Here is a 27,284-nt window from a genome sequence, read left to right as displayed (position 1 = left end):
CTCCTTTTCTTCATCCAATTTAGCTTGTACTGAAGTGTAAGATTAGATGAGACTAAATATACATGCATGCTGTTGCTCTGAAATCCTCTAACGCTTTATTCCAAACTACTAAATAAAAATGCTTTGTTTTAAGAAGGCTGTTCGTCACTTTATCACCGGTCACAGGTTTCTGAAGGAAAGAAGTGCAGATGCTCAAACCCAGTCTGGTCTGCAGGCTGCTAAGTGGCTGGTGTATATACACACACAAGGAGTAGCATACTCAGGTCCCATGCTAAGAGTTGAAGAATTGTGAGATTCCACCCCAAGACAGGTAAGGGCAAGAGCCCTGCCTCAGCGCATCCCTTCAGATGATACAAAAGCGGGACAGATGTGCAGCTAGCCCTAGAACTGTGAGATATGCATCATAAGAGCCACTGTTTTCTGCTAGTTTGCGTTCAGATGTTATATCCTGCATAAGATTAAAAAAAAAAAAAATACAGCACACAAAACCAGTTAATTAGAGTTAAGGTATAAGTTAAACAAACAAAAAAAATCTTTGACTACAAATTCCAACTGCAGGCATCAATTGTTGTTTTGATTGCTAGTATTTTAATCTATTAGAAACTGAATCTTATCAGCTTTACTGTATTCTCATAACATCCAATTTTGATGTTAAAATCTCAGCTCTTGTACTTGGTCAGGAGATTGAGAAACTCAAGCATGTAATCCTTTCTGGTAGTTTGGTAGCCCCAATTCCATAGTGACTGGCATCTTGTAAATACACAGCTGGTGTGCAATTATCTGGAAAGAGAGAGATGCACATTTCATTCTGCCACTTACGAGTTGTTTGTTCAGCTTTGTTCATTGCAAAATTTCATTGTGCTCCTGAAAAGTGAAGCAAGTAATTATTGTCCTTCCTTCCGGATCTGAAGCAAGTGATAATTACTGTCCTTCCTCCCCAACTGCCATTAAAATCTGTAGCCTATCTGGAATAAAACTGATTGCTTCCAAAACAGACGCTGCTGTTACCCTAAATGTGGAAATTTCAATACCCAGTCCTGATGGGAGACTATGCCAGCAGTTCACCTTTAAAAAAATAGTGCTCCAAATATTTTCGATTATCCTCTTATCTATCTAGGTTCTTACTGTGTTGAATGGACATTGCTGTATCTCCAATTCCTCCAAGCCTTCTATGGATAAAATCTCTGTTAGTCTCAAATTTGTGAGAAGCTCCCAGTAATCCTGATATAGTCCCAATTTCTGTAACCCAACTGCCCTGGAAAATGAAGCATTTTTAGGGGACTTTTATGCCCCTTCAGAAGTTTTTGGTCAACATTGTTTTTGATAAAAATTGGGTTTTCAACTAAAATTTTTCATGAAAAAAAAAAGTGTTGGCTTTCTGGGGAAAATTTTGATTTTTCATCAAAAACTCTAAAGCCAAAAACCTAAATATTACATGGAACTTTATGGGAGTTTTAGTTTGGTTGCCTCATGTTCCCATTCTCCTCTATAGGCCAGGCTCCCTTGTCAAACTACATCTCCCATGATGCATGTAGGTCAGAGACACTCCAACAGGGGAGACCATAGTGCCTCATGGGAGATATAGTCTGACCAAGATGTCCAGCGTACAGAGAAGAAAAAAAAGAAGTGTAAGAGTCACTGTGGCAACATTTCCAAATTGAAATTTTACAGTTTTCAGTCAAAGTTTTCCAGTATTTGAATTTTTATTGAAAAACTGAAGTTTTCCACAGATTTTTTTCTTCTGGTCAGCTGTACGTGCCGCATTTAGGAAGAACCATGATCGGTACGGTTTAAAAACCTGAATTGTTGAATGAGAAAAAAAAAAAACAACAGCGCCTCATGTGTTTGTGCAGGTGACCTGTATTAATGCCTCAGAACATAAACAAGGAACTTGAGAGGAAGACAGCTCATCTCCTCTTTACTGCTCTGTGGATAAGAAAAGCACAACCCCTTCACCCCCCCAATTTTTTTTTTTTTTTTTTTTTTTTTTTACAGGTGAACTCTAGTGAGATGGATGGACATGGGAGATGTATGAAACCAGGTTCTTCAAGGTGAAAGAGTATATTGCCTGGATAGTGCAAGCTAGTTTGCATTGCCCACTGCAGTTACTCTTCCTGTTCTGAAGTTACAGGGATGGCTATGTTAGCTAATGCAGTTAGTAGACACCTTTCATAGGCACTAATTTAACCAATAAAAGTCTAAGTTACCTACGAAAACCAACTATATAAAACAAGCTATCTATTTAAAATTAAACATCAGTCGCTAAGTTATATTACAGTAACAAATATTTTCTTTACTGTGAATGTACACAGTGGATAATTTATGTGAAGCTTTGAAAGCTTGTTTGAGAGAGGTAGCAAGCAAATGAAGACAATAAAAAAATTTCATCAGTGACTCAATACACTATAAGTACGGCTACGATTACGTCACAGAGGTCATGGATCCGTGACTTCCACTGATCTCTGTGACATTTTCTGCCTCCGGGCTAGAGCTCCCAGCCCCTGCACTGGTGGGGGCAACCCTGCAGCTGCCCAGCTGTAGTTGGCAGCCAGCAGATCCTGCAGCTGCCGAGCTGTGGCAGGCGGCTGGGGGACCCTGCAGCTCCCAGCTGCGGCGGGTGACCCCCATGAGTGCCCAGCCACCTCAGGAGTGAGGGGACCCCACAGCCGCCCAGCCTGGGGGCAGGAGGACCCCATAGTTCCCACAGCGGTGAGGGACCCCAGAGCTCCCACTGACCACAGCAATGGGGGATCTGGGAGCCCCAGCAGCAATGGGTGCTGAACCCGCCTTCCTATTTTGTCAGGGATATTTTTTGTGAAAGTCAGGGACAGGTCACAGGCTTCCAGGAATTTTTGTTTATTGCCAACGACCAGTCCCTCACTTTTACTAAAAATATCTGTGACAAAAAATTAGCCTTAACTATAAGCTACAAATAGAAAAGGGATGGTAGAGCAAACAAGGCAAAAAATACCACTGTTCAAGTTATATTCCAAGTTTATTAAGATGAGAGTGATTTTAGTGTTATAGAAAATTACAGGAGGTATTTAAAGTTACACAAGAGACCAAGAAAACAAAGAATTTTGAAAAATTTGATGCATTTCAAAAGTTGCTTCATTTATCCGTTTCTGCCAGAAGTCTACCCACAGAGCTGTGGTTTCAAATGCAGGAGATGCAGAATTCCAGCTCAAGTACTTCTTTAATATGTTTCTTGCTTAAGCTACTCTTGCTTTTGGACGTGTACTTTGTTCTGAAGAGTGAATATTTAACCTGCAAATGAATGTGGTGGGATTCCTTTCACCCCTAGTCCAGTTATCTATTTAAAAATAAGGGAGAGAGAGAAGATAATTGTGATGATTCATGTATCTTTCCACAGAGTAATTTGTTTTAGAAGACTGTGACCGACTTGATATCCTGCAATTTTCTACATTACAACCCATCACCAGATATTAATTTCAACCCACTGCTGTTTCCAAACAACCATAATTTCTATGCCATGGCCCATTCTCCTGACAACACTCTTTCAAACACACTTGGGTCTCAATCCTACAATTGAAGAAAAGGAGTACTTGTGGCACCTTAGAGACTAACCAATTTATTTGAGCATAAGCTTTCGTGAGCTACAGCTCCCTTCATCGGATGCACCTATCTTACAATTGATTGTGTACAGCTACAGGGGTGTGCCTGCATGCAGTCAATTGCAGGATCAGGGTTTTAAATCCACAAGGTCTGTGCAACAGGCTGGCCTGCCCCTATAAGAGCCAGGAGGCCTGGGGCTAGCCAACCCTGTTCAATCAATTCAATTGTCTGCAACAATTAGCTGCCTGCCAAGCTAAGGACTAATTGGGTCAGGGGACAAGGCTGAAACACCTGGGACCCAGAAAACTCAGTCTGGAGAAGGAACCACAGGGAGCAAGATGGGCTCCTGTGAAAGGCCCCGAAGTAGGGTCTGGAGGAAACAAGGGATTCAGCCCTCAATTCTAAAGCAGGGAAGACTGAAAGGTAGCCCAGAGGGGCTGAGTGTATGAGGGGGGCTCCAGGGAAAGCAGCCTGGGAGTCAGTGCTCTATCCCAGAGCAGAGACACTTAAAGATGGCCCAGGAGGGGCTGGGAACTGAGCCCAGAGGATAGGCTGAAGAAGAGCCCAAGGAGCGCAAAAGAAGTTTGTTTGGGCTTCTGAAGGGGGCTGAACTCAGTGACCCAGCTGGAGAGCTGAGTCATATGAATCTCTGGGAGAAACAGAAAACATAGGGGAGAGGCAGTTGAGGCGATGGGACATGTGCAGCAGAGGGCGCTACAGAGCATGCGTGCCCTATGCCAGTCACCAATTTAAAAAACAAACAAAAAAAATCCTAGCAAACTAAGTTATAAATAACAGTTTGGTAGATAACACATTGTCTCCTACTTTGTGTTAAAACAAAAATTCTCTACAAGTTTTTGCCCTGCTAAAGTTGGGAATTTTTTTTAAAAGTAGAGGTTTTTTGGTACAGAAAATGATGATTGTACAAGACATTAGCTATGTCAGTATTGTTACAAGTTTAGAACCAGTCTACCATGTAAACATGAAAAGACTAGCAATTTTCTAAATACAGCAGTAGGGACCAAAAAACTGAAAGTCAAAAAACCAAGAACAATAGTTTTAAGTGATATGGTACGTTCAGACTGACCCCCCCCCCCCCCACCACCACCACCTGCCTTCAAACCAAAATGTATAAGAAAATTCTTTCTGGTCTTTTAAAAGAAAAGAAATAATTTAATCACCTTGAAAATACCACCAGCCTGTGGTTGCCGTGAAAACGATTCATCATCCATTCCTTGACATGCAGAAGTCACATACATTTCTGAATAATCCTTTCCACCAAAGCAGCAGGAAGTTGTCTTGTCAACAGGCAGCTTCACAGTCTGGATTCTTTTTCCTGGAGGGGAGAAAAAAAAAAGAAGCTTTTTGTTGGTTTATTTTCTACAAAGAATTTAACAAGATTGCTAGTAACCAGCATAGAACCCTATGTTGCACAGAAATGCCAGGTTTGGGGTGGAGAGAAAAGGGGGAGACCAATTTATTGTAATTTAGCAGGCTGAGTGTGAGGCTGGGAAGAATTCAGAGTTCCATTCTTGATTCTGTCATTTACTCCCAGTATAGCCTTTGGCAAGTCACTTAATCTCTGTTTCTGTAAATGGGGCCTGATCCAAAGCGTACTGAGGTAAGTAGGTGTCTTTTTCCATTGTGTTAATAAATATTAGCCTTTCATTATTTTTGTATGTTAAACTCTCATAATTCTGTTACCCAAAATCCTTTTTATGTTGTGTGTCTATAAATGCAGTCCCCTGTATTTATGAAAGTGAAAAATTCTATCCTTAAACTGAACTTAGTATGTGAGCAACGCTCAAGAATGTATCTAATTAAATATTGGGATGTGCCTAATTATTCCCTGCATCTCTCAGTTTGAGAGAGAGTCCAGATGACCAGGAAGGTACCCCTCAAAATTAATGAAGGGACCCTACAGAAAAACAAGACTGGGTACTTGATAAGGGGTGCTTATTATCCAATTAAGTTCTGAGATTGGTAAAAGGTATTTGTTATTGCAGATGTTCCTGTAATGAATGAAATAATGGCCCCCGAAAGATGTTTTAAGTTTTCACTCATTAGCAACTGCCTGTTGCCATAGCTGTCAGTAATAATGACTGGGTCAAAAATCTCTTTGGGTTATCAATCAAAACGGATATACCATAAAAAGACATTCTATAAGTAATGAGGTAAACTAAAATATCAAACTGTACACATTGTGGGAAAGTAATTTTTCACTCCAAAAGGAATTTCTTTATCTCACACCCTATAAAAGGAAAGATTCTGGGAGTTAGATTGAGAATTAAAACTGCCAGCATTCCACCACTTACAGCGGTGTCAGCTTTTCACCATTCACAAAGACTGGTAAAGTAAACTTTGCTTCTGTAGTCTGCATAGTGCTGGTATTACTCTTGGATTGATAATCTTTAAATAATTCCATCTGAGCCTGTTATTTTGACATCTCACATTATTATTAAATTCAAACATGGAACAATAGGCTTCAATGAGCTTTGGATCAGGTCCACATAAAACAGGGATGATAATGATTATCTGAACTTTGTAAAGCACTCAAATGTCTATATAATTATTACAGAGACTCAGGATACTGACATGCCAGTGGTCCACTTAGCCCAAGTATAAGGTTTCTGGCAGTGGCCAGTACTAGATGCTTCAAAAGAAGTTTCAAGAAACTTCATAACGAAAATATATACAGGGGAAATTCTTTTTAATCTCAAGCAGTAAGTGCTTGTCTAAGGCCCTGAATCATGAGGGTTTATACCCATTACATATTTTTATCCTATTTATCATATAGATATTTCATACATTTATTGAATTCTGCTGAGGTCTTGTGTTTTCTTTAAATACATTTCCTCTCTCTCTCTCTCCCCACCCCCCAATGTTGGTAATCCTTGCAGGTAGAAGCAATGTAATAATATATTGAAAGTTTAAAATACAACATTTTATGGTGAAATACTTTAGGAGTGAAAACTCCTAGCTCCGCTGTAGTCAAAGGGAGTTTTGACATGACTTTGCCAGGCCAAGATTTCATCTTTGTATTTTAAATAAACAGATAGTAAACAAAATTATTTTAGTTTGCAAAAATACTTTTGTTGGCTCACCCAACAAGCTACTCTTATTTCCTTTTCTAAACGAAGTACCAACACAAACAACCACAGTTACTTGGTCCATGTTTGATAATCAAGTCCTTAAATGAGATTTCAAAAAAGGATGAGTGAGATTTTTCCATGTCTCATTGAAACACTTTGCGAATTTCTTGTCACAAGAGTTAGATACATTTTAAAAACTGCCTTAAAATTAATCCCACAAAGATAAGTCTGCTTCAGTAATGGACAAAAAAAAGATTCCCATGTATATCCTGAATAGTCCACATGGTTTGAGAAGCATCTTGGGCTCCCTGCATCTATATAACAAATAGCATCTTACATTTTTACAATACCTAAAATAAACTGACAACCGAGGGCATGTCTACACAGCCCAACAGTTCAACTATGGGGGTGTGAAGTGCAGCACACTCTACTATACTGTGCTGTAACTGCAAGTGCAAACTAAAGGTTCGTATTTTGTCTGAACTATGCAAACTAGATATCTTTTGGTTTGCGCATGCAGATACTATAATTCCATCTCACCACTATTTAATCCAGTTATCTCCAAGGATTGCTTAAAAAAAGATGCCAAATAAACAAGTTCCCTTGTCTATCCACCTCCACCCAAATGCTCCCAAATCCAAATTTCACTGAGTAAAACCTGAAAATCCCCTTTCTAAAAATGTCCCATCTTCACCTTAGCCCAATTGTTTCACGAATTTTTCTGCCACTGGCTAAAAATAAAATAAGCCATAGACTGTTTTATCAGCCAGTTTGCCAATAAAAAGCCTTCAATTGGCCATTAACTACAGAAGCGAAAGACATCTTTGCTTAGTCCAAACCGACAAGGTGAGAATATTAGTAATCTAAAATAAACTGAAGTGATATGTATAGACTAAATCTATCAGGTTAAATCCCTGGGCTTTCAAATGTGTAGTCTAAAGACAGTAACACCACACTCCTTTCACTGAGAAGGACAAGTAGTGGGGAGCATCTATTCAAAGAGAGACAACAAGAAAACGAAACTCTACAATGGAGTGAAAAACCCTCAGAACAAAAACCCATCCACACATAAACATACTGTCAAGTGTCAAATGTCCAAGCCCCATCAGCCAAGTACATTTTGACTCCAGTTCTCTGTTGACCTAAACACCCTATAACTTTCTCCAGAGAAGAAAAACATAGGAATTGTCACTCTAGATCAGAACGATATCCTGTCTAGTCTGATATCCTGCCTCCAACAATGCACAGCACCAGACACTTCAGAAGAAGGTACAAAAAACACTATAATGGATAATTGTGGAATAACCTACCCAAAGGGGAAGTTTATTCCTAAAACCCATCAGTAAGTGGTTTCCTTATGCTCTTACATATGAGGGTTTACTCTCCTTATTAACAAACAAGCATCCTAGCTATATAAATGTTTAATCCATTCTGCTCTTGGACTCAATTCTATCTCATGCCAGTGAGTTCCACAGGTTGTGTTTAGGTAGCATTTCACAGCTTTCAATAGGTTACAAGGGATTTTCAATGAAAATGGAAAGTACTTGTGTTATAAGAAAGGGTAAGTAGGAGCAGCTAACTTACTTTTTCTATACCAATCATTCTTTTGTACACCTCTACCATGACCCCTCTTATTCATCCCTTCTGTAAGCAACCCTAATCTTTTCAATCTCTTCATTACTTTAAATTGTCTTCATCACCCATCCCTGAATGGTTTTTATTTCTGCTATTTTTAACATAGTTTGAATAGAACAGAACACAGTATTTCACGTGTGTACCAATGATTTTTATTAACATTTTCAGTATTATTTTCTATCCTATTTATCCACATTCTGTTTGCATTTTTTACAGCTACTGTGTATTAGACAGAGAGGTTTTCATGGAGCTGTCCACAATAACGCTCAGGTCTTCTTCCTGACTAGTAAGTTAATTTAGAATCAAGCAATATGTATAGACAAATTGTGCAATTAAAATCTTCCTTTAAAATACGTATTACCTTGTCTTTGTCAAAATAAATTTCATAGGCCATCATGCTGCCCATTCACTTAGCTTTGTCGGGTCTCTTTGTAGTTCCTTACAGTCTTTTCTGGGTGTGACTAAACTTAATCATACCTCTCAACCTGCCAAGTCCCAAATGTGGGAAGTTACATGTGACAAAGACTCAAAATGAGGGAGGCAAACACCTGAGTGCGCACACATGAATGATTCATGCTGGAAAGTTAAAATGCTGTGGGACGCTAAAGAACTTTATAACCTCCATTCCATGATTCTATATTTATGGTGTAAATAATTTAAACAATAAAAGTGAGTAGAACATAGGTAACCTTTGTGCATGTGTCAAAGGGGGTACTAGCTAAATAAATTTGTGTCATCAGCCATTTTTGCCACTTCACTGCTTACCTCTTCTTCCAGACCATTTAGCAATACAGGAACTCTTTACTTAAAGTTGTCCCGGTTAACGTTGTTTCGTTACTGATCAATTAGGGAACGTGCTCGTTTAAAGTTGTGCAATGCTCCCTTATAACATTGTTTGGCAGCCGCCTGCTTTGTCCACTGCTTGCAGGAAGAGCAGCCCGTTGCAGCTAGCTGGTGGGGGCTTGGAACCACGGTGGACTGACAGCCCTCCTATCAGCTTCCCGTTCCCCTAAGTTCCCTGTGCAGCAGCCACCCAGCAGGCTACCAATTGCTGGCAGTTCAGCTGTCCCTCTCCCCGCTGCCCTGTGCTGCTCCTACCCTCTGCCTTGGAGCTGTTCCCCAAGCCTCTTACTTGCTGTGGAGGCTAATGTCAGGGTGTCCCCCTTTCTCTTCCGCTCCTGCTCCCCGCTCCTTTACCCCACCTCCATAGTGGGGGGAACGGGGTGGACACGACAGGGCTCAGGACGGAGGGAGCTTGCTGGCAGCAGCTGCTGTCTCAACTTGCTGATCTACATAAAAAGGCAATGTACTTAGAGGGGCAATGCACCTCTCTCTCTCACACACACACACACAGTGTGTGTGTCTGTCTCTCTCTGCCATGCTGTCTCCCCTCCCTCCATTCGTGCTGCCTTGTAGAGTGTGAGGCTACATTAACAATGTGTTAACCCTTGAGGGCTCAGCCGAATGCTAGTTCATCATTTAGCAGTAAGTCATTCCCTGGGAAATATCCCACCCTCTGACTTCACCACCTCAACCAAACTTCACAATTATCATTGCTGTGTAAAGTATTAAATTGTTTGCTTAAAATGTACTCTCTGCATGTGTGTGTGTGTGTGTGCGCGTGTGTACACAGATATACAGTCTTTTGTCTGGTGAAAAAACTTGCCCTGGAACCTAAACGCCCCCCACCCCCTTACCCATTTACATTAATTCTTATGGGGAATTAAATTTGCTTAACATCATTTTGCTTAAAGTAGCATTTTTCAGGAATGTAACTACAACGTTAAGTGAGGAGTTACTGTATAGTAAACACTGGTCTCAGACTGAAAAATGTCAGACTACTAATTCAAAAAAATAATAATCAGTCATCAACCAAAGGCCAAGAAACGTGGGGAATTATAGAAACAGTTCAGCTACACTACCATCTAATGGCCAAGTTGCAAAAATACTTCTGCAGCTTCTGTTACTTAATGAACATGTAAAAACCCATCTCAAACCTGTCATTTTGGCTGCTATCAGAACTCTTCAATGGATACACATTTTTATATGTTTTATATGTTTAACAGAAGCTAGCATGCTGATCACAAAGGTTACATATCCATGACAAGACTAACTTTTAAGAGGAAGAACTTTAAATGAAATCATTCCACATCATTTTTTGTAGCCACTATCAAAGAAGAGTAGATATGTTTACAAAATTAGCATTGGAATGAGCACTTAAGATAAGAGCTATTCATCCACAGTAGAGCATGAGTACAGACACACTTCCAGAAAAGCCCATTATCCAACTACCCCTTAGCTTATTTAATGCAAAATTTCAGTTCATCCTCTGAGAGGAATTACCTGTCTCAGGGTCTAGACGGATCACTCTCCCTCCATCATAACAGGCTACCCAGAGTTTGCCTTCTGTATCAATACACATTCCATCAGGGATGCTTTCTTCCTTTTCTAGCTTGTACATACTCCTGCGATTGGCTGCAAAAGAAAATCAACAGGCATCATACACTAAGTGAGATATTAAGTTATTGTGAGTTAACATTTTCCTAAGTCATACTCCTAGAAATAGCTAAGAAGGATGATTTTCTAATGCTGCCATTTCAATAAAGAGATTCCCAGAACACACCACTAATTGTTCCAACACAAAGCTGACATTCAAATATATAAATCAACAGAAAGTTAGGAAAACTATGAACTCAAAGAGACAATGTCAATTTAAAAAAAATTGCACTTTATATGAACATTTTACCACCCACTATTATTACAAGATATTAACAAAAGAAAATCCAACTGTTCTAGTTTGTTTATTCTGCGTTTTGACAATTGACTGTCAGAGTCAGTTTGTTCCTAGGTTTCTTCTGCTGCGTGGGGCTTTTTAATATAGAAAAATGTGATTGTAAACCACAAATATGGTAGTGGGACTTGGGGCAGACATTGTACCTAAAACTAGTTTAAGCTCAATTTTAAAACTGACCAGATTTCAAACTGATGGTGTTCCTTTAAACCAAATTATTATGGTTCATGTTACTTTAAATCAAATTTTTAGAATCCAAGTTGGAGGAGCTTTTCCATTTGCCCATGCCTGTGAAAAGACCTTGAGGTTATGGTGGTGTTTTTTTGTTTTGTTTTTTCCCCCCATAAATAAGGGAAGATGATGTTTGAGTTACTGCTTTTCAGCAGTTGGTTGGCTCTCTAGGATCTTCTTCAGTTAGGGATTTCCATTTTAAAACAATATATGAATGCAAACACTATAAAAGTGTAGCGCATTTTATATGCTGAAAAGATGCAGTACAAACTTCTCTGCTAATTCACCTCCTGTTTCATAACAGGCAGCATAGCCACTGGAGGAAAATGAGGCAAAAATGCTTCATACTTGATAACACAGAAACATTAGAAGTGAATTGTGAGTGTATAATCAATGAATGTACAATTTACAGGCTCAGCATAGATTGCAATGGATAAAATGAATTTTAACAAATTATTTCAGGTCAATTATTAAATATATAAATTTAATAATGTCCTAATATGAACCAACCCATCTAATTACTCTGAGCCAGGAACCTACTTAGATAAGCTGTTTTTTTAACCCAGTTTCTGCTAACTTGTTTTAAACTGGGTTTTGATGTCTAGAATGGATGAAGCCAAACCACATTTAAACTAACTCAAAAAATAATGCTCTAGGACCACAGGTGTAAGTAGGGCCTGGGTCACAATTGATTTTTTGCTTAATAGTTGAAAGAAAAAAACTGCACAGAAAGTAACTTAAAAATATTTTAGCATAAGAAAAGAATTCATACAAATTTTTCCTGTTTGCAGGTCATAATCAAAGGCATCCACAGAGAAGGACAGGCTATCAATGTAAAAGAAAGTCTTGTGATCCAGTGACCAATCCAAGCCATTAGAGATGTCCACCTGATCAAAATGCTTCACTACAGAATGATCAGGGAAGAGTGTATACAGAGCACCTTGGTGTCTCTCTAGCACAGCAGGTCGAATCTCCTCAGCCATGGTACCTACAAAAATGAGAGGGTCATTCATTAGAAAGCACAGCTTCACAGAAACCAAATGCACTCCTTTTACAGTGGCAATGACTGCCTCTTTGACATAAACTTCCCTCAAACTTTGACTAGGTTTTCTCCTTTAAACATTCAAAGAGATTTAGTTAAAACCAAAAGGGAGAAGGCAAATTTGATTGTGTGCATTTAACAGAGCATGATGAATAAAATTAAAGATTTTTTAAAAATTGTGGCTGCAAAGGAGTTGAAGGCAATCATGCTAGCATTGTTAATTACACAGTGTTCTCAAACAGTAAGATAGTTGTCACAATTTAATGCCCCTCCTCCCCCAAACATAGGAAAAAATTGCACTAACTTTAGAATCAGGGCTACAAAAAGTCTTAAAATGTTAAATGACAAGTTATGCCACTAATAGAGATTTTTTTTTGGGGGGGGGGGGAGGGTTTGGTAAAAGAAAATTGAAATTAAACCTTGAAATTTCAAATGTATATCAGACACACTCTCCCTGCTTTGAAAACAATTTGCTGTATGCTTAAATTGTTTTTGAAAATATATTTATATTCAGTGTATGGGAAAAAACAAACAATAAGTTTTCCACTGTAAACATATTTGCATTGGTATTTTCCAAGTGCATTCAAAACAAGTCATGAATGCCAACACTGGAGACAAGAAAATAAATTTTTATACGACGAAAGAACTTTTTTTTTTTTTTTTAAACAGAATAGAGCAGAGCTCTGGGGTAATACATTTTTAAAAGTGGATTAAATTAATATGGTATTTTAGAATTAAGATTTTCTGTGGCTTGAAAGTAAGATGACAACCTCGACTTGAAAGACAGACACTTCCTACATCTGCCAGGGTCTTTACAAATTGTCCCTAAAATCTGAGGAAAAAGTTCCAGTGCTCCTTAGTACATATTTCCAACAAACCTGCAAAAAACCTCCCTGCAGGGTCCACTTTCCCATCATTGAATCTGTTGTTTGGTTTATCCTTGTCAACGTGAACAATGGTGGTTACTGACTGGTCTTTCCATTTTAAAGCAGCAAACCTGGTTCCCAGGGTAACGACATAATCCCCAGATTTCCGAAGGGCCACGCTGCTAACAGGAGCATCTAGAGACAACATAAGAAAATGGGTGTGAGGGGAGACGTAAAATACTATAACTGTAGATAAAAAGCAGTCAGCCACCTGTAACCAACCTATGATTGCTCATCACACTCATAACCAAGGTTGACAAATATTTCATTCATATCCAGATGCTATTCTTCTATTTGTGATGTATTTGGCCAAATACAAAAGCACAAAATAATAACTGATAATTAATCTCACTTTAATTAATCCATGCCTTCCTGGGTGACATGGTATATCTATCATTCACCACAACAAACAAGAAGCTTGTATTGTATGTACATGCTTATGCACACTTATGGAATTCCATTAGTGAGAACTACGAACTAATATTGCACACACAAAAGTAATCAAATTATATATTGAATTAATGTATAGACTGCAAGCTTCTTGGGGAAGGCATCCTGTGTGTGGGTAGGTAGGTAGGTAGGTAGATAGAAGTACCTAGCAAGGAAGGATAATCCAATGGTTAGGGCACTAGCCTCGGTCTTGAGTGACCTGGGTTCGACTCCCTGCCCTGGCAGACTTCCTGTGTGACTCTGAGCAAGTCATCTCCTCTTTGTGCCTCAGTTCTGTACAATGGGGATAATACTTATCTCACTAGGGTGTTGTGAAGATAAATGCTTTAAAGATTGTGTGGTGCTAAGAATCTACAGTAACAATAAACTAGCAGGGCCTTTGGGGGCTACTGCAATACTGCTAATAGTATTGTTATTATTGTTTATTTATATTGCAGTAGAACCTAGAAGCCCCAGTCCTGAACAGGACCCCATTGTGCTACGCACTGTACAAACACAGAACAAAAAGCTTATATGGAGAACGAAGAGTTGATCAGATACACTATAAATTAAAAAAATAATTTCTATGCATCCTGATGGTGCATAGGATGCATAGATTTTTATTTCAATTAAAAAGATTTTTCTTTTAAAAAGAAACCTGTTTAAAATTATGTTATAATTGCAAACAAACTATGTTACTGTCTAAAACTATAATCTACTAAAATCACTTAAATTAATTTTAAAAAGATAATATTCAAGAAGTACATGTTCTCTGCTAAAGATTTAAAAGGAAGTCAAACCACTGAACTAGTGAAAGTGGCTGACTGAGCACCTGGAACCAGAGTTCACTGAAGGACTAAACCAGCTTTTGAGAGCAGTAGCCTCTCCTGCAGGTGCAGAGAGAATATTTTCTTAAATTTCAAATTTATTCAACTAATTCAGCTCAAATGACTAGCTCAGTCAAAGTTGAGAGACCGACTGGGAGTTGAAATTTTCTTGAAAAAGCAAGAATGCTTGTTTTCCTCTTCCAATCTATGAATAAAAATCAGGTGTGCAAGGGAGGAGATCTACTAATTCTAAAATCTTGGAAGAACATGGTGACCAGAAACTGACACTTGAACTCAATAACTACAGATAATACTTCCCTTCTTTAATATACTGAGCTAGTTTTAAATGCAAAACTAGTTTTGATAAACTTATCATGTAAGTATCAAGTACACGTAAGATAAATTCTTAGTTAAATAAAACTTAAAATGCTGTTTTTGTGCACTTAACTGAATTCCAATTTCTATACAAATGCAGCTTGACACAAATCATGAGTTAAAAAAACTAAGTAAATAAGAAATGCGCCATTCATCATTTTCTAACAATAAAAAAAGCTAAAAAATTAAGAATGTGAATAAATGCATGTTAAGCTATGTAAATGCTTAAATAAAATGTGTGCATATATAGTCCATCCTACTGGTTAGCAAAAAGTACCAAATCATATCAACCACGGAGAATCATCCTTTCTTCAGGAACATAGCTAAAAAGTACAAATTCAAAACAAGATTAAAATCAATTATTTAAATAAGATTTCCCAGTTGTTGATTTTAAATGAGGGTTAAAATCATGATTTAAATTGCTTTGATTGAACTCAATCCACCGTTTACAGTAGCGTGAAACCGAGTTTACCACAATAATAAATTAAAAAAAATAAATGTGCAATGTAAGATACTTACTGAGTTTCCATTTACATACTACAGCTAGTTGCTACTAAACTGATAGGCATGTTTGGATAGGTAAACACAATACAGTACATAAAAATAGAGAAGGCAAGGCAATTCAGATGCGCATTTTAAAAACTATTTCTGTAATAAAGTGGAAGCTAATTGTGTGTGAGAACATCCAAATACCATTACTGTATTTAACTAAACTGAACATGATTTTTTGCCCATACTACCCCCCGACCCCAGAGCACCCGCGGCGCCCCCGGGCCGTTCCCTGCCCCAGAGCACCCAAGTCAGGGGTATATAGTATAAATCATGGACAGGTCACAGGCTGTGAATTTTTGTTTACTGCCTGTGACCTGTCCATGACTGACTAAAAATACCTGTGACTAAAACGTAGCCTTACTCATGACACAGGATGACAGCTTAAGATGTACCTAAGCCTAAACTCACTGCCCCAGTTTAATTTTACACGAGAGAACACTTCATTATTATAAAACAGCAATTTGCGTTCACGTGGATTGAAATGGCTACAAACACAGATTAAAGACGACCGGAGAAACTGCGTGACAAGCTTACCCTAGGAAGCTGGGGAAAAGAATGAGCTGCTTACATAAAGAGAAACATGGAACACAGACAGAAACCAAAATGGGCCCAGAGAACAAAAAAAACCCTCAAAAAACTTTAGAAAAATTAGGACAGCAAAAGGGAATCTCACCTCATCAGGCTATTCAACTGACATGATCTCCCAGGACAACATGGAGCTTATGGCTAAAATCCACTAACTGTAATTAAGATGTTTTTAAAAATAGGTCAGGCTTAAAGATCTTAAGGCTGTTTCATTCTTTATTGGAACCCTGAGGTGATAACCATAGAGTTCCTGTAAAAATACCTGAAGTGGAAAAAAGACTAGATGTATGAAAAGGAGTTGCTATAGAACAGAAAAACCCAGAGTAATACATATTGCAGCAGCACCTAATCAGTATCAGGACTCTACTAAAAGAAAAGAAGTACTTGTGGCACCTTAGAGACTAACCAATTTATTTGAGCATAAGCTTATGCTCAAATAAATTGGTTAGTCTCTAAGGTGCCACAAGTACTCCTTTTCTTTTTGCGAATACAGACTAACACGGCTGTTACTCTGAAGGACTCTACTAGGCATTGCAGTTCAACACACACAAACAAAGAGTCCCTGTCTTAAACTGCTTACAAATACCCACAATAAAAAAGGCTGGGAAAGATATCAATGGTAGCAGATCTTCCAGTGGAAAGATTTTTCCATCAGATTTCTCAGACAAAGGCAAGATGTTGTGCAGGTCTTTCAGATGCTGCAAACTGAATATGCGTTTTACTTCCTTTTACTTTTTGGCCTAGTCTACACTAGAAAAGTTAGGTCAGTGTAACAACATTGCTCAGGGGTGTGAAAAATCCACCCCTTCTGAGCATTGTAGTTAAGCTAACCTAAGCCCCCATGAAGACAGTGCTACGTCAATGGAAGAATTCTTCCATTGACCAAGCTACCGCCTCCTGGGTATACACTACCCACATTACAGCCTGGCCATGGCAGCGCTGTGACGTGAGCAGTGTAGTCACACTTTATCGCAGTGGGAAAGCTCTCCTGGAGATTTAAAACAAAACAAAACACCCCTAATGAGTGGTGGTAGCTTTATCGCCGGGAGCACAGCTCCCGGCAATAAAGTGCGGTTTACACTGGTGCTTTCCAGAGCTAAAACTTGTCGCCCAGGGGGGTGTTTTAGCGTTTAGCAAAAGTTTTAGCATTGAAAGTGGCAGTGTAGACACAGCTTTACTTACGCCAACATAACAAACCCTCCTGTTGGAGTAGGTAGTGTCTACACTGAAGCACTGCAGCTGTGCCACCGTAGTGTTTTAAGTGTAGAGAAGCCCTTCTATGCTGTAAGTCACAAAATTGAAGAGATTGTAGTCTTTGCCTCTGAAAATATATATAACCTACTGCACCTTTAATGTACCATATGCTTTGTCTATGGTCTTCCAGAAACTATGGGTTTGTCTTCCGTCAACCTAGAGCTGCATACACTGCGCCAGCTTAAGTACGCTGATCAGGGGGCATGGATTTTTCAGCCCTGAGAGACTTAATTAAGCCAGTTAGACCAGACCTAATCTGCCAGCGTTAGAGACTGAAACCTCATTTTTCTACCCTTTGCTATTCTCTTTCCTCCTCTTGTGTACATTTATTCTGTCTACTGAAAAATAGCACTGGATTTTAACAGAATGTGAGAGGTGAAAGCTACAGTAAAAGCCTTTTTTAATCCGGCATGTTCGGGGAATGGGGGTTCCGGTAAGTGAAAAATTCCGGTTAACTAAGAGGGAGGGAGTCTGGGTGGAAGAGAGGGTGTGGAGATGGGGGCTGGGGCATGAGAGGGGTCTCGGATTGCTGGATCTGGGGAGCACACACCTCGGGTGGCTCCCTGCAAGCAGCGACCTGTCCCTGCTAGCAACGACCTGTCCCTGCTGTTCCCAGGCGGAGGCACGGCTAGAAGGCTCTGCAAACTGCCTCTCTCCCACCCCGAGCACTGGCTCCACAGTTCCCATTGGCTGGGAACTTTCAAATAAACTTTCCCCTCCCCATCAGTTAAAAGATTCTATAAAAGGATATGTTAAAATGAAGACTTGGGTTTTAAATGTTGTGACTTCTTTTCTTTACTTCGTATGCATGATTACTAAATGTTAGAGAGTTTTGTTTAATGGTGTACAACAAGCAAAACTGAGGCCCTGGCAACTGATTCCTGTACTCAAATTACTGTTTGTTTACCTGCCATGTCCACAGGTTCGGCCGATTGCGGCTCCCACTGGCCGTGGTTCACCGCTCCAAGCCAATGGGGGCTGCGGGAAGGACAGCCAGCACATCCTTTGGCCTGCGCCACTTCCCGCAGCCCCCATTGGCTGAGAATGGCGAACTGTGGCCAGTGGGAGCCGCGATCGGCCAAACCTGTGGACGCAGCAGGTAAACAAACTGGCCCGGCCCGCCAGGGGCTTTCCCTGAAAAAGCAGCGCCCCTAGTTTGGGAACCACTGGTCTAGATCATCCTGCATCTGTGTTAATATTATACAGAAACAGTGAAAGTTACTTATGTATTTGGTTATTTTAAACACACTGCTGATAGTCTCTGAAGGGATTGTATAGCTCAATTTCCCACTAGACACAGTGGAAGAATGGAAGAAGTGTAAGGGAACCCTGTTTTCCAGTCTTTGGTTAGGAGAACAGAGTGAAGGCTTAGATGTGACAGAAAACGGGGGGGGGGGAAATCAGATGGGAGATATTGCGGGCAAAAAAGACGTGTGTGTGCTTAACTTTAAGCATGTGAGTAGTCCCACTGAGTTCAACAGGATCGGGGACATTACAGACACGACCTTTATATCAGCAAGACTGAAATTAAAATCTATTAAACAACTCTTGCACAATTCACCATTAAGTTGTTGCCCAAGATGCAAAAACTAAATATAAAATAACTAAGATAACTGCTCAACATAGAAATCTAAGCTTCATTCTCTCTGTTAAATACAGTACCATTAGAACACAGAAAATATCAATAGTTTAGTCATATTGTAAAAAAATAAAATAAAATCGGTAGGTGGCAGAGCTTTCCAGGGATTTAAGTAGATCAGAGAATTAGCAAATGATCCCTGGTTACTTTACACTCAACTGACCCATTAGGTACAATTACAGGTGATTAACAGGGAATTGACAAAAACAGAAAAGAAAAGTTGAGTAGAAATATCTTGTTTCTATAAAAGCCTACTATCTAGAAACAAAGTAAGGAAGAATAACTTTAACAGGTATAGCCAGTAAAACTTGGGGTAAATATCAGACAAGAACTGATTTGGAAACTAAATTACCAAAAGTTTTTTTTATAGGATGTAAGAAATGTAATATAACATTTTGCACAAATTTAATTACTTCACAGTATAAATGAAATGCATGGGACTCAGACATACGACTGGGCTGGCAGAGATGTGGAAACAGAAGCACAGATGCACACATTCTAAACATCCAACATAACCAACAAGCGTATACAGTACCAAGGAACACTATACTAGTATAAAAGAATTAGAAGTGTCATCAAAGGAGAACTCTATAACCTGTAAGATGCCATTTACTGCCTTTTGTCCAGTCCTCAAACCAGAAGTCTGAAGGAAGACACTACTACCCTTCAAAGTTTAAATTAAGTAACTCCTAAATTTACAGGTATCTCAATTTACTGCTGATGGACAGACTAAGTTAACCAGACTTTTATGAACTGGAATCAGTTTCTTACAGTACAGATTCATTATTAATAAAAAAATTGTACAAAAAGGAAATCCTATTACTTACCATTTTAAATTATCCATTCAAGTACGTTTTCTTTCATACTAGACAGGTTACATGGTCTGTTATGCATGATGTTCACAAGTATATTACCTTGTTTTCACAATAATGAATGCTAATGGCTTTTTGGAATGAATGTAAAGTTTATTAAATCTTGCAATTTAATGATGCAGGATCAGAACCTATGTGGATACATACCATTCCTATTCTAAATAGATGGCCAAGGAAAATGGATTACAACTGGTACTACAAAATTCAAAAGACAGGAATAACTATATGTAACCAAATAGCAAAAACCTAAATGTTAAATGAAACAAAACAGGAAAAAAAAAAAATAATCCTTAGGACTGGGTCCAGTCAATCATAAGTTTACTGGTCTTGAAGAGACACTGCAAAGCCCACTCCTTTTCTCCAAAAGAGTGTGATGGGCATGAATTGTAGTGAATGTTCTTTCTTCCCCCAACACTAAACATGGAATTGTTCGGTATTTATGAACTTTTAATTTCTTTATGCACATGAGTCTAAGCTTTTTGGAAAGGCATATTTTATCAATCCAAAGAAAAACATTTACACTAAAAATATTTACATTTTGGCAATCCATGGCATCTTTTAAAAGCAGCTTCTTACCCACAGAAACACTTTGCACTTGCTTGGTGAATGAATTCCATCGGCAAATCTTTTTACCACTTATATCCACATATATAAGTGAGCTTTCCTTTTCTTCCCAGACTGGAGATTCTCCAATTTTGCAATTCTCATTGACAACACACTCAACCTTAATGGATGACATTTCCTGAGAGAAAAAAGAATTCAAAGTCAGCAAAGCAAAACGTTAATATGTGAAAGAAAATCAGCTTTAAATCCAATTTAAAGCTGAAATGAAATTGAATGTAAAACAATATTAATATTTATTTTTTTCCCTCATGCTTTGAACATGGTAATGCAGGCTGCTCTCTAAAGAGAGCCTTATCTACTGATTTTAAAAAAGCAGCGATTTTGGAGATCATCAAGTTGCTGCTATTCTTCCCTCATAGAAAGCAAATGAAGTAGACAGTGACTCCTGATCACCATCTGAAAATCAGGAGGCAGAAAAAAAATATTAACTTAACCCTGATTTTAGGTACTGAAGTCTCATGGAAGAGGGTTACCCTCAGGAAAATAGGACAGTTGCTGAAAAAGCAAATTAACTGGTAAAAGTGTGACTCTACCAAGGGTACAATCTGAACAGATGGGTAGCTGTGTCGCCGCAATTCCCCAACCTGGGGTGCTTTTTAATTTACACTGCTTTGCTGTGAGAGTGACCACTCCTGTCTGGCCTTCTCACACACAGCCTCCAGGGTGTAAATCACTCCCAGCAGTAGGGTCTGAGTGCAATAGCCAGCCACTCCTGAATTACACTTCATGGCAACACCAGCAAACTCCCAGTCCCAGACTTCCCCCCAGAAATATGCATCTTGTACTGCCCAGCCCCCTCCTGGACAATACAAGCTCATATAAAGTCTGTCGTTTATGATATGCACAAATCTTCCTATCCCAAATGGAGTTTCCCAAACACTTCAATCCAAACACACTCATTTAGATCACAAGCACAAACTTTTGCCGGTGCCAGTGGGTGCTCGCACCGCCCCCCGGCCCTGCCCCAACTCTGCCCCTCCCTGCCTCTATTGTATCTCTCCCCAGATCCCTGCCCTCGCCCTGCCTCCTCCCCCAAGCACGTGGTGTTCCCCCTACTCTCCCCTCCCTCCCAGGCTTGCCGCATGAAACAGCTGTTAAGTGGCGCAAGCCCTGGGAGGGACGGGGGAGAAGCAGGACCCAGCGGCGCGCTCAGGGGAGGAGGTGGAGCGGAGGTGGAGGTGAGCTGGGGCGGGGTGGGGAGCTGTCGGTGGGTGCAAGGCACCCACCAATTTTTCCCTGTGGGTGCTCCACCCCAGAGCACCCACAGAGCCGGCACCTATGATTTAGATAAAACAACACATTATTTGTAGTCTGTAGTTAATGAGGCACATCAGAATTAGTTACAAGGAAGTAAAAGGTAAAAACACAACTAACTTAACAAGCTAGATCCGTGATCCCCAAACTTTTCAGGGTCACTTGTCCCTCCCTGAGCTGGGAGCAGGGCTGTGGCTCTGGGGGAGGGGAGGTGGACATGGGGTCGAGGCTGGGGCAAGGAGCAGAGCCTCAGCTGAGAGCAGGGCTGGGAGCGGGACCTGAGCAGAGCTGGAGAGCAGAGCAGGGCTAGGTGGCATTTCCCCCCTTCGCCCTGTTGGGGCTGGCCCAGGCCCACCACTCCACCCCAAATGTTCCTCCGTGTCCCCAGTTTGGGGAGCTAGATGAATGCAAAGGAAAAGTCTCTCTCCCGACATGTTCCAGCAGTCTTACTGGCTGAATCTCTTTTAGTCAGGATATCTCCACCAGTCCAATGTTGCTTCTTTTCTTCCTCAGGGGTTGATGATGATATAGGTAGAAGGCAAAGGAGAGAAATGATTTGGGGGTGTTTGCCCTCTCCTCTTATAGCCCTTTCTCTTGCACAAGAATCCAGCTGATGTTCCGGAGCAGGGTGGATTTGAGTTAAATCGAATTGATTTAAATCACTAGCCAGGAAGACTCAATTTAATCATGGTTTCCTACATAAAAGTGCATTCTTGTTGGTTGTTATAACCTTAATACATATTCTTCACAACTCAGAGATAGATGTAGGTTTCATTTTTAGAAGGTACACACTATACATTTTTGAACAGTGATTTATTCTAAAAACTTTTCAGATTGGTTTGACAGCTATATCAGAGAATGATTGTTTGGTTATTGCATTTACCAAAGGTAACTGAAGCAGATATTTCTGAAGTCATTGGGAGGTGAACTATCTCCAATTCAACAGGTTAATCATTAATATTTGGAGGATTTTCTTGCCAGGCTGTATTAGGAGGAGAACATCACCAGAGAGACATATAAATTGTATAACTAAAACAATGTTAAGTATTCTGGATTTTTATCGTCAAAAGCAAACATATTATATTTTAACAAAACAAGCATATGTCCCTCACTTCTCACATTTCTCTCTCCAGACTTCTTCTCCTTGTCCAGATCTATTCCGCCCTCTACAACCTTCTATTCATTGAACTTTTTGAAACTTTGCACTTTTAGAGAGAGGTAAGGGATTGACTCTGTGTACACAAATTTGCAGAGGGACAACAGAGTTGAAGTTTGCTATTTCTCACCTCTATATATTTAAAAACATTTTTGCTGTTAACAAGCACGTTACCTCTGGAGACACAAATCCACAGTTTGAGAACTGCAAAACTAAGCATCTCTGATGGTATCTTCTCGACTAAGCACTGAGTCCCATTGGGTAGATAGAAAGATTAACCTAAATAATCTATACAGAAGCCCCTGGAACCGCACAAAATTGGGTCCCTAATCCATGAACTATTGGAACTCATTTACAAAACTTTTCTTAAACATTACATGAATATATTGTCTCATACTATAGAAATAGAATTTATAATCCCTATTCCATGATGAGATATATTTGAGCTATAACGTATCTTAATTAAAACCATCTTTAGATAGTTTTTTTCCTCAAAAAGCATTTTATCAAAAAATCAGATTTAAATAAAAAAAATCTGTTTGTTTTGATTTTTTCTAAAAAAAAAAATCATTGATTTGTATCCACCCTGTTCCGGAGACAGAAACCTGTGTGTCCAGGAACCTTAAACTGCTTCTTTGTCAAAATGTAGATTTTTGCTACACCAAAGAGTGGCCACTTAATCAGGTGATGGTCCATTTGATTTCATCAACACCTGGCTGAGGTGTTGGCTAGTCTTTTGTCTATGGGGAACTCATTTGTGTGACTGCTCTCCAGAACATGTCTTTGATAATATCCTATAGTGGAATCTTATATCTTTACATACAATGTTGCCACACACATTTTCACCAGGACAACAATGATCAGTAAATCATGAGTTTTCAAATGATACCTTACTTGGTATGCTTTGAACAAAATTTAACTTAGTCTCGTAAAAGGGGTGAACATAGAAGTACAGACTGTCAATGAGTACCTAAGCCAGATTCAGAAGCATGATAAAGGCCTAAATAACTGACTGAGGACTCCATTATTATGTTCTTCCTACACAATTGCAAAGTTTCCATTTCGGGCAATTTAAGCCTTTAAGTCTGAGTTACCTACATAACACACTTTAATTTTACTTTTTCCCCATGGGGTTTTCTTTTCTTTTTTAAGCTTTCACCTGATAGCCTAGTCAGGTCCCAAGGAGTTTATGATGTTCAATATGAACTTTAGTCCTCTGAATCCCACTGGTCACCAACACACTTGATGTATGTGTTTGCAGGATTACTGGTACTACTAATATAACTAGTAATAAGCACACATGCAAGTGTTTGCAGGATCAGATTTCTACATCTATACAGAACATCTGTGCAACACAGTAACTTCAGAATTTATTTATGGGCATGATTTTTTTCCTTTGTTCGTCTAATTGCATACAATTCACAAGTTTCAGAGTAGCAGCCGTGTTAGTCTGTATTCGCAAAAAGAAAAGGAGTACTTGCGGCACCTTAGAGACTAACAAATTTATTTGAACATAAGCTTTCGTGAGCTACAGCTGAATGCATCCGATGAAGTGAGCTGTAGCTCACGAAAGCTTATGCTCAAATAAATTTGTTAGTCTCTAAGGTGCCACAAGTACTCCTTTCCTTTATACAGTTCACTGCAACTCTTCTCCCCCTCGTGGCAAAAAACACCCTTATGTAAATGTCTTAGGTACTATACGTGGTGCCTACATAAATAAGCATCAGCAGCTGACTTGTTTAAAGTAGCCATAGAGTCGTTCTGCTTCATATGAAAGTGGGTTATATCTTTCATGAATTAGAAACAACAAGATTCCAGAGCGAACACTGTATTATTGGCATTTAAGCCAATACCAAAGATCGTGAGACCAGCTGGCTCATTTTATCCACATAGCTATGTAAATGTCTAGACATATGTTTATGTTTCGAAATTATGCCTCGCGGCACTACATTTGCATAAGTTAAGTCTTCATGTCACAAGGTCTCAAAAGTTGCCGAGGCAAATCAGACAAGAGAGAAACTAGCAAAGGAAAATACTCAATTTCAAACATGTTTCAGAGGGGCAACGTTGTATGACCTAACTCTGAATGCCACATTTAATACCTTTCCAACTCACTGCTAGGCAAAGCACTGCAAACCGTAGCCACAGCATTCCGGCTGCACACAGCGCGCTTCCCCGTTCACCTTTCCATTTACTACACGCCCAGCTGATGCACTTTTAAGATCCACTTCCACACACGGCTCGCATTTTAACCCTAGCCCCGCGACACAACAGCCCGTTACAATGAAGAAGTCCCGGGGGGCGGAAACACGCCCACAAACGCAGTCACTGTGCCTTGGCCAAGCACGCTGCCTGGTGCGCTCAAACCCCCTGCCCGAAGGAGCCCTGGGCTGGTGCCCCTTTCCAGCCCCCGCGGTACCTGCTTCGGAGGAAGGCACAAGACCGGGGGGGGAGTTCTTTGCTCCGGCGCTGGCTGCAGCCTCGGCGAGGACTAAGCACTTATAGCCCCTGACTCTGTTAGTGGTTAACGCGGGTCACTCGCTGCATTTTTCCACTCCCCGCCCTGGGGGCAGCGGGCCGGCTCAGCACTTGGCCCAGGCCGGTGCAGGGCAGAGCCCGCTGGCGCCGCCCCCACCCAAAGTTCCGCCCGCCACCCGCGGCAGCGGCGACAGACCCTGCAAGCGCCTCGCCGGGGCGCGCGCGCGCGCTCCCCACGAGGCTTCTCCGCCCACGCCGGTGCCCGCCCCGAGAGGCGCGCGCCCGCGCGATGGTCCCCAGTGCGCGCGCGGCGCCCTCTCCCCCGCGGGGCCGCGCCGAGCCCGGGTAGATGCGGGGGGGGCGCTGGGCGGGTGTCTCGCGGCGGGGGCCGAGCTGCGGCGGCGGCGGCGCCGTGTCTGTGCTGGCTGCCTGCGGGGCGGGGGGCAGGGGAGAGACCCGAAGGCGAGGCCGGGCCTTGGCTGCAGCCAGAGCTGGCGCAAGGCCGGACCCACCGGGGTCAGGTAAAGCGGAGCCAAGGGGCAGTTCCGTGATTAGTGAGCACCCCCGTTGGCCGGGCTGTGTGGGTGCAGACGGCCCCCCTGGCATTCTCCGGGGCGTGACTCCAGCCCTGTGTCTGGGCAGCTCCTCCCTTCCCACCTTCTTCACCCCTGCACGCCCAGCCGCCCTGCTTCTTAGCCCGGGGTTGGACTCTTCCCCCCACGCCCCCGCTCTTTTGCTTTCTTTGCCCTTCCCTGTTTCGGGCTCTTCGCCGTGCGGCAGCAAGGAAAGGTTACTGCTCACCTTCCGCTAACTGGAGTTCTTCCAGACGGTCTGGGCCTAGGGATGCCCGGCCAGAGGACAGACACACGCCCATGGGCAAAGTGGAGTCTACAGGCCTGCACAGAGCACCATGCCGCCGAAAAGGGCGTATAAGGAGGCTCAGCTGCACCCCCACTCAGTTCCCGACTGCAGAGCAGAGCCTCCATAGCCCAGGGCAGGGCCACCACAAGGGGGGGAGTGGGGAGAGATAGAGAGGGGCAAAGCCCTCTCACCTCACTCCCACCACATTCAGTAACATTGCAAAAAGAACAGGAGGACTTGTGGCACCTTAGAGACTAACACATTTATTTGAGCATAAGCTTTCGTGAGGTACAGCTCACTTCATTGGGTGCAGACTAACAGGGCTGCTACTCTGAAACCATTCAATAACATTGTTTTCCCTGGCTAGTAGTGCTACTCCAGCCTCAGAGGTAGAGTGTTGCTGAGCTGGCAGATCTCGCCCCTGCCCATAAAGAAAATACAGCAACAGAGGAGCTCAGGGTGTTAGTGGTGCCACCTGGCAGGGGCAGCACTGACTTGTCGGTGGGGCTCCCCACATGGTGCCTGTAGGGGAGATGCCAACTTAAGGTGGGGAGCTGGCTGGGTGGAGCAGGGATGCTGAGGAGCTGTCTGTGTAGGTGATGGCTTCAGGGGGGTGGCAGCTTGGGAACAGCATTGCCTCTGCCAGGCCCTTTTTTTTTTTTTTTACTGCAGAGCCTGCACAGGCCCAGCACAGGAGCCTGAACTCTGGTCACCATCTCCTAGTAACACCTGAGACAGAATGGGGTAGGGCCAGGCTGACTCAATACCGGGCATCTGCAGGAGCAAAGGGTCCAGCCTGGCTCCGTGGGGGCACCTGTGCGTAGTAGGGTGGATGGTGCAAAAAAAGTGACAATCCCACCCCTCAATTAAACTTCATGTTTTAGGATTGGATCCAGTAAGGCCCTTCCCCCTTGACCCAGCCAGCTCCTAAACAGTTGCCCTACTGCTGTCTCACCTCAGTGGTAGGGTCTCTGCCCCCCAAATTGCTCAACCCCACTCCACACCCCTAGATACCCAGCCCCTAAACTCCACCTTCTGCCCCTCCATATCAGACCCCATTCCAGTTATTTCATACAGCTGACACA

At 41.3% G+C, this 27,284-nt stretch overlaps 1 protein-coding gene across 3 annotated transcripts; it reads right to left on the bottom strand.

Moving 5' to 3' along the window:
- Positions 1–642: 642 nt before the first annotated feature.
- On the bottom strand, positions 643–26,222 carry RGN (regucalcin). Of its 3 annotated transcripts, none has more exons than XM_077807128.1 (7): positions 26,140–26,222; positions 20,403–20,568; positions 13,246–13,428; positions 12,098–12,313; positions 10,647–10,778; positions 4,758–4,912; positions 643–780 (listed from the first exon to the last, which is right to left on the bottom strand). In XM_077807128.1, the coding sequence occupies exons 2-7, from the start codon at positions 20,563–20,565 to the stop codon at positions 694–696; spliced, it is 936 nt and encodes a 311-aa protein (XP_077663254.1). In that variant the 5' UTR covers positions 20,566–20,568; positions 26,140–26,222; the 3' UTR covers positions 643–693. The 3 variants fall into 3 exon arrangements, with proteins under 3 accessions (XP_077663254.1, XP_077663253.1, XP_077663255.1); XM_077807127.1 differs by lacking the exon at positions 26,140–26,222 and adding an exon at positions 25,280–25,529; XM_077807129.1 differs by lacking the exons at positions 643–780; positions 26,140–26,222 and adding exons at positions 2,977–3,313; positions 25,280–25,529.
- Between the last annotated feature and the right edge of the window lie 1,062 nt (positions 26,223–27,284).

This window comes from Eretmochelys imbricata, chromosome 1 (assembly GCF_965152235.1).
Source record: "Eretmochelys imbricata isolate rEreImb1 chromosome 1, rEreImb1.hap1, whole genome shotgun sequence".
Lineage (NCBI taxonomy): Eukaryota > Metazoa > Chordata > Testudines > Cheloniidae > Eretmochelys > Eretmochelys imbricata.
This window is presented reverse-complemented; position numbering and strand designations above follow the sequence as displayed.